General features: G+C 38.2%; 1 protein-coding gene across 1 annotated transcript in view; it reads right to left on the bottom strand.

Annotated features, from left to right (window-relative positions):
• Window positions 1–637: 637 nt before the first annotated feature.
• LOC131310744 (putative late blight resistance protein homolog R1B-17) overlaps window positions 638–11,306 on the bottom strand; it is a 90,258-nt gene continuing 79,589 nt past the window's right edge. Inside the window, exons 3-5 of the mRNA XM_058337925.1 lie at window positions 5,051–5,622; window positions 3,106–4,849; window positions 638–971 (exon numbers count right to left, since the gene is read on the bottom strand). Coding sequence (XP_058193908.1) covers window positions 3,107–4,849; window positions 5,051–5,622 — 2,315 coding nt within the window. The 3' untranslated portion in view covers window positions 638–971; window position 3,106. The remainder of the gene's footprint in view (window positions 972–3,105; window positions 4,850–5,050; window positions 5,623–11,306) is intronic.

Genomic DNA, 11,306 nt, shown 5'->3' with positions numbered 1-11,306 from the left:
CTTTTGGGGCCATGGAGTGGCTTCACTCCTCTCACACCTATCCGAGCAGCACGTACACCAAAGGAGACTTAATTGTTGCGGACAGCCAACCAATTCACTGTTTTCAACTAAATGAAGTGTCTTTTTTTGGATCCGCAATGGAGTGTCTGGCGTGGGAAGAAATATGGTGCTTCTCTTAGTCTATAAAAGGAGACCTCTGGTTTTGTAATTGGTCTCAGAGATTAGAGAACCTGGTGTGAGTGTGTGAGTTTGTAAATCACTCGGATGGAGTGTATAAGTACATAGTAAAGCTCTCCGTGGAGGTACCCCGTTTCTTTGGGGAACCACGTAAATTTAGTTTGTCTGTGTGTGCATGTTTGTGGTTGGTTTGGTTTTTATCCCGTCCAGTGGGCATAACCTAGTGAGGAGCAACCTTCAGAGGGTGGAATATGTATGAATCCAGTCAAGTCATCTATTTATATGCTCCAGTAAGCTACTATACACAAAGTCCACAAAATTCACATGATTTGGAAATAGAAGATGATGCAGGCAAGGGAAAGTTGGACCAAGCATTTTTTTAGAGGATCCAATGATACATGCTTGGACGATCTAAAAAAAATAAGTGATACATGTTTCATAGAACAATTGAAGATGCTAGAGAAAAATCTCGAGAGGATGAAGATAAAACCACCAAAAAAAATCATCACCAATTATTTTACTGCAGTCTTGTCAACTATAAACTGGACTTGCTCAATAATCAAGGCTTCAACCAAATACATAGTACAAATTAAGAAAAATGCCTTTCTAAAGTACGGACAAATAATTAAACAGTCATACTGATAAGTTACAAACGTTTATTGCAGAAAGCTTGCAACTGCGGCTGCCTATTCTCTCTCTGTTGGACTTATAACGGCTGGTTTCTATGTTGTTGAGATAGCGTAACCCATCTGGTTTGGAAAAGAATTGAGTCCATTCGAGGGATCATCATAGCACTACAAAAATCACAAAATAGCCATTCTTAATTAGAAACAATAGAAATCATTATAAAACAAGGTTTTCAACTTATAGAAGTCATCCTCGTACGAATTTGTCAGAAAATATGAACTTTATCTAAATTCAATAGGGAAATGAAATCAGGTGCTTCTACCGCAAATCGAAATCCCATGAAAGAATTGAAGCTCGTATAACTAAGATCAATAATGATACTTCCAATCAAAGTTTGTATTCTTCGAATGTCGCGACATGAAAAATGACACATTGTGGCATGAAAATGACATCGTGTATTTTGGGGGGAAAAGAGTGTGTTTTGAGATCATCGAAAAAATATCTACGCAAATACCTCATTGACCACTGAAAACACCCACCATTGATAGTGATGAGAGCATAGCATAGGCTAGATGATGGTTTAACAAATAAACGTAGATACTTGCATTCCTGTCCTACTAGACTTGATAGACCCAACTTCAAAAAAACAAATAAAAAACGGGACTTCACAAAACCCAAATCTACAAATTTCTTTCTTTCTTTTTTATCGGCAAAAGTAACATTTTATTAGGAAAAGGGGAGTGGATCCAACCAAAAGTTGGAACCGTACAGTCAGGGGGACAAAACCCAATAAAAGGGAAAAGAAAACCACTTCTTCACTATACTACTAGTGTTGTGCCTGTTCGATGCACGGAAAAAAATAATCACATTGGATGGTTACAACGCTAGTTGATAGGAAAAAAATCCATGTTTTTGCACCCGTTCAAAGGCCCGGGCCCAAAAGACACATTAATGTGAGAAATCTAGTTCGGAAAAAAAATATCAATATTTAGCCTTGTTTGTATTCTATGCATGGAAAGGCTTATGTCTATTTGTATGAATATTAAATTTAAAGTGTCAATAAAATCAATTCACAATCGTGAAAAATATAAGGTAAACAAAGGAAACAAAATAAAACTAAAAATTGCAATGTTTATTTGTTTCCCCATAACCGGAGCAAGTTGAGGAGCCAAACACTTCACTTTTGTGCATTTTTCCGGTGAAGGAGCACGTATATGGCTCGGAAGGGTAGAGTTTCTGCCTACGTATCTTTTTCTCTTTATTTCCATGGACCCAGAAAACTTTACTCCCTCCGTCCCTTTTTTTGTGTCCAGTATTTCATTTTGGGCTGTCCCTTAATAAGTGTCTATTTTGTAAAGTTAAGGGGGTAAAAGTTGGTATATTGTCTATTTTGTCCCTAAAAGTAGATTTTATTTTGAAAAGCTAGTGAGTAAAAGTGTAATGATGATGGGTAAGAAGGGAAAGTGGAGGAAAAAGTTGATGTGAAAGGTGTAATAATGATGTCTTTTTAATAAGTTGGAGTTATGAAGCATGACACTTAAAAAGGGCGGAGGGACTATTAGTTTTGTTGGTCATTTTGCAAATACATGAGAGAGTATAGGAAGGAATGGTGGGTTACAACATAGATGAGTAAAATCCCTACCCCTGTTAGGCTTGTTCCGGTTTTTATTAAAAAGAATTTTTAAAAAATAAAGGTAATTTCAAGCTCAAAAATTACGTATTTAAACAAATAATTTTTCTACTAATATGGATCAATGAGATTTATTAAACAGTAAAAAAAAATTAAAAAATTATTTTTTATTTTCATTATATTTGAGCTTGAAATTACCTTTTTTTTTTTTTGAAAAAAAAGGTTAAAAAATAAAGCAGAACGGCACCTTACTCTCTCTCTCTCTCTTAAAAAAAAAGGTTAAAAAAAAAGCAGAACGACACCTTACTCTCTCTCTCTCTCTCTTCCCCCACCAGCCCCATGTTTCTCTCCCTCTCTCTCAATATTTTTATTGAAAAACACAAAATTGTAGGAAATTAGAAATAGGGGTTTGGAGCCTTGTAGAACTCAAAATACATTTGTATAGGATATTGATATTCATGATTGATATTGATATTGATTGATAGAAATATAGAAATAGGGATAGGGATAGAGGTATAGATAGATAGATGGATACTATTCCATACGTGGCTCCATTTTCACAACCCCAATTGAAAATCCCCTCCACGTCCCAAAGGCCCCACTTTCTGACCCGATTGATCGTTCCCGACCCCATTGATATTTAGCCCTAAAAAATTACTGTGATTAATTACCTCAATCACACGGTTCACACCCCACTGCTCTCGAGCACCCCCGATGTGGCTGATTATATCTGAAAACGAGATTTAGGCAATTATCATCTCCCTTTGTATTTTTTTGCTCTTCCTGAATCTCCCTAGCCGATTCCTCTGCAGAGAGACTGGACCACTCTACCTTAATTTTGCTAAGTTCGTTCAGATAAGCAAAATCAATCGGGATCCCCTTCAGTTTTTCGCAAAGTTGAATCACTAAGACCTCAAGTGCCGGAAATTGATCAGCGGAAGCACTCCACTCCTCGATATCCAAATTTTCAAGCCTCAAGTACTTGAGTTGAGAGAACCCCTCCTCAAGTTCACATGTGTTCCAAAATGATCCACTACAGGCGTTTACAAGTAATTTGAGAACCTTAAGGCTCGGCAGGGTTTGGAGGATTATTGACAGCTCCTCCCACTTCAAGAGCGTAAATCTCAAAGTTAGCTGCGTAAGAGTCGGAGGAAGCTTCAGCCCAGTGCGTGTCACGCGCTTGTTGTTGAACCATGGATCAACATTGAGTATCTCAAGACATTTTAAGAACTCTAGGTCGGGGAGCATCAAAAGATCACCCCCTTGCAAACCCAGATCTCCTCTAAGTCCTAGCTTCCTAAGATTGGGAGTCCTTTCCAAGAAACGTAGGCAATGCTCACAAATACACATTCGGTGCAAGGTCTGTAAGCTATCCAACATATTCTCCTTGTCTTCATCATAAGAAACATGATGATATTTGAATAACGCCCTTTTAGTATATAGATGCCTCAACTTAACCATCTTAACTATATCGCGAGGCAATGAAATCTTGTCCCCGTTAAAACCTTGGAGGTTAAAGGTTTCTAGGTTCGAGAGGTAGTGAAAATAATTCGGAACACGGTTACAAAGTTTTCCTTCTGGTAACGTAAGTGCTAAGTATCTCAAATGAACTAGATCTCCTATTCCTAATTCTACTTGGCTTGTAGCGGAGATTAAATGCAGCACCCTGAGAAGTTCGAAGTATTCAACAAAGAATGACGGATTCTGTACAAGTGAGGAGTTTGGCAAGGAGAGGTACAGAAAAGATCGAAGGTTTCGAGCATGATGCCTTGGGGGGGAAATATCAAAGACCTGATGGTCAAACAAGAGGCGATCCTTATCAAAGAACTGATGGCCAAAGAAGAGGCGACGAGGGTTATTTGTTGTAGAAGGTGAAAAATAATCTCCCTCGTGAATTTTCACAAAGAAATTATCTTCCTCTGCTTTTTTCAAGCATAATTCACGCAGAAGATCATGGATGCAGCATGCTTTAATTCCTCCGTGGGATTCACTTTTCCTAGCTACCATTACGAGACTTCTATCAATAAGACCAATTAAGTAATCTTCTGCTATGGCCTCTAAGCTTTTCCCCCCATCACTTTGCTGAATAAATCCCTCCGCAATCCATAACCATATCAGCTCGCGTACAGGGATTTCATAACCTTTGGGGTGCGCTCCAATATAAAGAAAACACGCTTTTAAATGAAGGGGTAGGTGATTGTAACTAAGTTCTAGTATCTCCATGCAGCCCTCTTGGTTTTTGGCAATGGTTGAACTTAAATGTTTGGCAACTTTCTCCCACATGTCGAGTGTCTTGTCTTCCATTGCTAGAATGCCAGCTATTGCGACAATTGCGAGTGGTAATCCTTCACATTTTTCTGCGATTTGCTTACCGATCTCCACCAACTCTGGAGCGCAGCGTTTCTTCCCGAATACCTGCTCAATATTTGGGCAATATTAGATGTCTATAATTATAATTATATACAATTCAATCTAAGTAATAGGAGTTTAACTGTTCATATGACAAAAACAAGAAATGTTTTAAAATAGAAATTCTTGAAAAGAAATTATAAATAAGAAACATATGGCTATTTTTAGTTATATCACGTACATCAATTATTTTAAAAAAACAAATACCTTCTTTTCTAGCAACTCCCAACTACAACTTTTTGGTAAGGGACCCATACGATGAGGGACACAACAGATGCTATCAGATTGAACAGGTAGTCGACTAGTGAACATGACTTTACTCCCCTTGCGGTCCCTAGGGAATGATCTTTGGATATCATTCCAGCCTTCAATGCCCCATATGTCATCCATGACAATGAGATATTTTCTATCTTGCAAGCATTTGTATACCTTTTCTCCCAACTTATCCTCACTAATCTCCTTGTAATCTTCATATTTTCCTAGGAAAGCTGATTCCAGAATACGAATCAACAAATGCCTCTTCATAGTCTTATCATAATCTTGAGAAACATTGACCCATGCACGAATTTCAAACTTTTGCGACGTCAAAGGATGATCGTACACTTCTCTGGCCAAGGTGGTTTTGCCGCCTCCACCAGCGCCAATGATTGATATAATCTCCAGTCGTCCAACCTCTCCAATGTCATGAAGCTTTCCCATTAATGTCTCTACCTCCTCTTTGAAACCGACCACCACCTTCTTTTCTACTACTATGGATGTGTTGCTCCCTCCTGATGAACCTGAACCTCCGCTTGGAAAATAAAACGAAGGGTTATGATCGAGGGCAAAGACAAAAGTTATGGGCGAAAAGGAAACCAACTATGGCTGTTATTATAAAATCAGTTGAATTAATGCTAAATTAAGTGTGTACATTCGTCTGCATATTTTTGTGGTTCATGTTATTCATTAATATGGTCCATGTTACCTATTGTTTGTTGAAGACACAAGCTTGGTTACGTGGCCCAATGTGTTGTCTGGGTGAGGAGCTAAGTCTAAGTGGAAGATTGGATTTATGAAGAGTAGCCAAACCAGTGGATACTTGATTGGGTGAATTAAGTAAGGAGTTGGGAGCTAGATGCAAATGTGTGGCTGTGGTGGATTGTAACTGTGTATAAGTTTATGTATGTGAATTGAGATTAAAGTGTGGGTTAAGAGAGAAAGAAGAGAGCAGAGAGAGTGAGAGTTGGGGGGCGCCTGAGAGGTTCTTCCCCCCTTGTTATGTACGTGTGAGAAGAAGAGAGGTGTGAGAATGAGAGATGTATTTATTAATGAAATCGTAATGAGTTTGAGTGTGAAGTATTTCTCTCCTATTACCCATCATTGTTATGGTTGGTGATAGGAATGATAAGTTACCAGTGAACAATTCAAAATTTTGATTCCTAACCAAGCAAATATTTGTTCCAAAAATCTAGGAACACAGATTTTGGACACAACTATGCCCAAAAATGTCCATGCATGTGTGAATGTGTGCACTAGACGGTTTCAGCTGTCGGTTTCGCTTTTGCAGTTAATGCAAGTGCTCCAGATCCTCTCAACGATTGGACTCCACCAGGTTTCTTCTCCCTCCACCTATGTTCCATAATTCCATATATATATATATATATATACCAGGCGGTTCCGGAGACCCTAAAAAAATCCCCCAAATCTTAATCTCATAGTTGAGCCACTCAATGTATTCAGAAAGTGATTTTAAGGGTAGCTACGAGATATTGGCAAAAAAATTAACTGGGAAGGGCTTGATTTGAGTACTTTTTTATTGAACTGTTCAATAAAGTTCAATAAAAAACTGTTTAGATGAAGGTCATTTTTTTTGCTGATTTCTCGCGGGTACCTTTAAAATCACGTTCTGATTACATTGAACGGCTTGGATCATCAAAATTTGATTGGTAACTTTGGGGGAGGAGGTTTTCAGGGTCCCCGGAACCGCCCCGATATATAAATATCTCAATTTTTGGACCCTAAATTGTTTCTCCCATAGACCCCTATTTGTGAACCCTAACACGTTTGGTAGAACTTATATTGGTCTAGGGAGGATGTAAATCATGGTGGTGATGTAATCATTCGTCGTGATTTCCGAGACGAGACCATATATATTTGTCATATTGGTGTGGTATATGCAGCTGTGGCATTGTTCTTTAACAAGGACTGCTAGATTGTGGGGATTTAATAGACAATAACAAAGAAGGTACAGTTCTCATTCAATTTTGATACCCATGCTAATGTCCCACAATATTTTGGCATATCACTTAGTTTGATTACCCAGATATTGTTATCGTGCTAGTTAATTTTATTGGAGATTCTTATCTTTCGAATCGAAATTCATAAATTGAATTTTTTTTTATTCCTTGTAAATTTGTTGAAGTTAAGGGTTGCCTCTATGAAATTCTAGCCATTTCACAAGGGGTTTTGCCTGTGTGATATTTGGGTGTTCCTTTGATTACTACTAGATTACAATCTGCAGACTGCAAGTTGCTCATTGATAAAATCTTGGGGACAGTTCTTTCATGGACCAATCGGCTTCTTTCTTATGGTGGTAGGGCACAGTTAATACAATCTGTCCTTTTTAGTACTCAGATATGTTGAAGTTCCATTTTTATTCTTCCCCAAAAAGTGCTGAAGTGTGTGGAGGCAGTCTTGAGATCTTTCTTTTGGGCAGGCCCAGAGTTGCAGACATCTGGGGCTCAGATAAAATGGGAGTGTCTGTGTGCCTAAAGAGGAGGGAGGCCTTGGTTTTAGGGGTCTTAAAGATTGGAATAGAGCTGCAATGTCTAAACTTCTATGGGCAATTGCTAAGAAGGCTGACGCTCTATGGATTAGGTGGGTCCATACTCATGTTCTGAAAGGTAAGTGCATGTGGTCCATAGTTGTTCCTCCTTCTGCATCTTGGACAATTCGAAAGATTTTTGGATTAAGGAAGTTGGTTCAACCATGGATTTGATCTGTTATTGAAGAAGGTCAGGACACGTTTCTATGGCTTGACAACTGGCATCCCTTGGGGCCTCTCAAGGACAGGTTTGAGGGTTGCTTAAATGGAAATTTGGTAAGGACTTTTCAATTAAAAGTTGCATCTATTATTAGCAACAATTCTTGTATGTGGCCTGGTAGGAGAAATTTAGTGGTTAAGGAAATAATGGATAGCATTCCTATTTCTATGAACCCTCATACTGAGGTGAAGGACTCAGTTATGTGGACCCTTATCCTACAGGCACTTTCTCTATCCAGTCAGCTTGCAATGATTTAGAAAGCATCATTATGAAGTTCTTTGGTGGAAATCAGTGTGGTTCAAAAGACATGTCCCCAGGTGGGCTATCATTCAATGGATAGCTGCTTGGGGAAGACTATCCACAAAGGATAGATTACTTTCTTGGGGGATTACCACTGATGCTGTTTGTGTTCTTTGTGATATGAACAGAGAGAGCCATAATCACATTTTCTTGTTGTGCCCCTAGTCTGTATTTGTATGGAAGCAACTGCTGGCTAGGAACAATGTTTGTCGAGATCCAGGGTGTCTGGCTCAGGAGCTGGAATGGTCTACTCAAAATAAGGAGGGGGAAGGCCTGCCCAATACCTGTTACAAATTGTCCTTAGCTGCTACTTTATATCATCTATGGAGGGAGAGGAACTTTCGTGTTTTTCAACACAAAAGGGAGGATCCAGTGAGGGTGGTGCAGAAAATCATCTCTGACTTGCGAGTTTGCATGAGTACTTGGAAGAAGTTTAAGAGAACTCCTTTAAACCAGCGGATATGTCAGGATTGGAATATCTCTTGTAATATCCTGGTTTAGATTTCTGGTTTTATAGTGTTTTGGTTGCTTGTTGCTCTTCTTTTGAGCAGGTAGTATGTCTTAGGTTTTGCTTGTATGCTTTGCAGGGGTATGCCCTTTTGGTTTTTGTTCCTCTGGTTTTTTGGTAATAAAATTTTACATTACCAAAAAAAAAAAAAAATTTGTTGAGGTTCCTTATGACCCATTGTTCCATTGTGGGTTAATTTTTTCTGTTGGATTTCAGATAATGTGCTCACATTCAGGTGTGTTTTAAATTCGTTGATTGTTGAAATTGGTTGATGCTCCTATTTGTCCGGGTGATAGAGTCTTTAATTCTATATGAAACAATGTGGCTCCTCCAAAAGTTACAGTAGTTTGTTGGCTATTCTGGGCAAAACCAAACTTTCTGAACTGGTTTTTAGATAGGGAATTATGGATAATGTACAAAATGCTATATGTAGATTCTGTAGTGTTGAACATTAAACTGGGGATCGCTTATTGCTTGATTGTAATCCTGTTTGGAATCCGTGGCGTGAATGTATCAATTGGCGAGGCTTAACTTGGGTTTCCCCAAGATTTGTCCAGGCTCTATTTAGATGGTGGCACGGTAATGGGTTTAAACAAAGAAAGGTAATTATCTGGGAGGCCATTCCATTATCAATTACTTGGTCAGTTTGTTAGCAAGGAACCACTACATTTTTCATGGTACGTACTACAATTATTTGGTATGAAGTTTTGGATCTCATCAAACTAAGAAGTAGCATTCTGAGTTGAGCTCAAAGTATTGTGGAAAGCTTAGAATATTGCCCTAGTTACAGCCTCAGTGGCTGGGTTAGTGTGATACGCTTGGGTTCCAGGTTTTCGGTTTTTTGATAGAATGTCTTTACGTAATTCTTACGTAATTGGTAGCTGTCCTAGTCAAACTCATACTTGTAACTTGTTTTTGTCCAAGGAACTATTGGGCATTGCAAGTCATTGAATTTGTCTCTTTACAATATTCATTCACTTCATACCCTTGAAAACCTAATTATCAGGTGACTTCTTTGACTATATGTATTATTTTAGCAATTTCAGTTGTAACATTGATTGCGATTAAAAATGTTTCCTCTGCTAGGATAGATTATGAGTAAGAGTTGCCAAAGGTTTGTGGATTAGCGAACTATCTTTCTTTATGATCAACAACTACTTGTCACTCTGTTTTTTTTGTTCTTCACAATTTCATTCTGATTTGTTCGTGTCATGTAGAGGGGTGCAAGCCAGTTATGCCACAAACAAGGAAAAGGCAGCATTAAAGTAAATTATGCCTTGCATTGCCTTGTGCAGCAGACAAATCCTAGTTCATTCGATTTATAGCAATAGTTGAATTGATTTATATGCAAAGATGTGGATGGTATGCTTGATGTTAAAATATTTTTTGTTGAGCAAAAGAGAAAAATGCATCTTTCTTTGGACAAGCATAGATGAACTTCTATTAATTTGGCTAACTTTTGAATACTAGTCACTGGGTAGTGTGAGAATTGACCTTGGTCTCTACTCTTTACAACATGTCCTCAATTTCTAGTGTACGCCACAGCTTGCAGGCTCTCAAGTGCATACATTGTGCCCCTATTACAATGACATATATGTGATAATTGGCAAACTAATTAATGGATGGATATGTTTGGCAGGGTACAAAGGTTTTTTGGATTAATTGCTCGATGAAGTGCGAATTGTACTGGTGGGTAAACTTTGTCTTACAAAAAATATGTTGAACAAATCTCAACTACATGTAAGTTTCCTCAAATTTCTCTTCTTCAAGCATGATATGGAGTCTGGTGCGTATCTTCGATTCAACTGGTATTTTGAGCTTCTAGCAATAACTCCTTTTGTTCGATTTACGATTAGTTCATCACACTTTCCTTGCCGAACAAGGCTGGCAAGGAGATAAATCTAGAGGCTTTTTTAGTGATGAATCTGATTTGGGTTTTTGAAGTTTCCTTCGGGCATTATTGTATATTACTCAATGGTCCTTCCAATTTTTTTCATGAATCTGATTTGGGTTTTCGAAGTTTGCTTCGGGTCTTCTTTCCGTCTTATTTGCATGTGTAATGCATATTGTGGACACAAAGACATGAAGGAGAGTTTGTGTTTGACTGATGCGCGGGTATGATTCTGAAGATGTTGGTATAGCATTTTAGTCTTATTTTTTCGTGTATTAGTATTACATCTTGATGAGTGCTTTGATTTGTTTACTGTTGTGTATGGTGATATTGACTTGTTTTTTTTATAACTCAGGTGTCCATTCTAGCTTACTCACACATTGACTAATTTTGAGGTCCAATCTCACCGCCGCCGGAGCAAATCTCCATAGGAAAGGCTGATGACGTGTTAGGAGATCATTTTGTTGGAATGTTTGTAGTTCTCTTTTCAAGGCTTGAGCAATTGCGTTAATTTGACTCAATACGCAATCGGAAATTCTAATCGCAAGAAAGATTTGCAGGGAACCACGGCAAAGAAAAATGCGTTTGGGCCCATTCCGGGTCCCAATAAAATCTAGAAAACTATCCATAAATTTTTGAATATTATTTTAAGGCCCTGTAAAAAATCAGTTCCAACGAACATCGGTAAGTATTACTTTTGGATTCGTAGAGCGAAACTGCTCAGTTTATTTTTTTCATCAT

This window comes from Rhododendron vialii, chromosome 12a (assembly GCF_030253575.1).
Source record: "Rhododendron vialii isolate Sample 1 chromosome 12a, ASM3025357v1".
Lineage (NCBI taxonomy): Eukaryota > Viridiplantae > Streptophyta > Magnoliopsida > Ericales > Ericaceae > Rhododendron > Rhododendron vialii.
The sequence above is the reverse complement of the archived record's forward strand: the minus strand, read 5'-3'. Positions and strand labels throughout refer to the sequence as shown.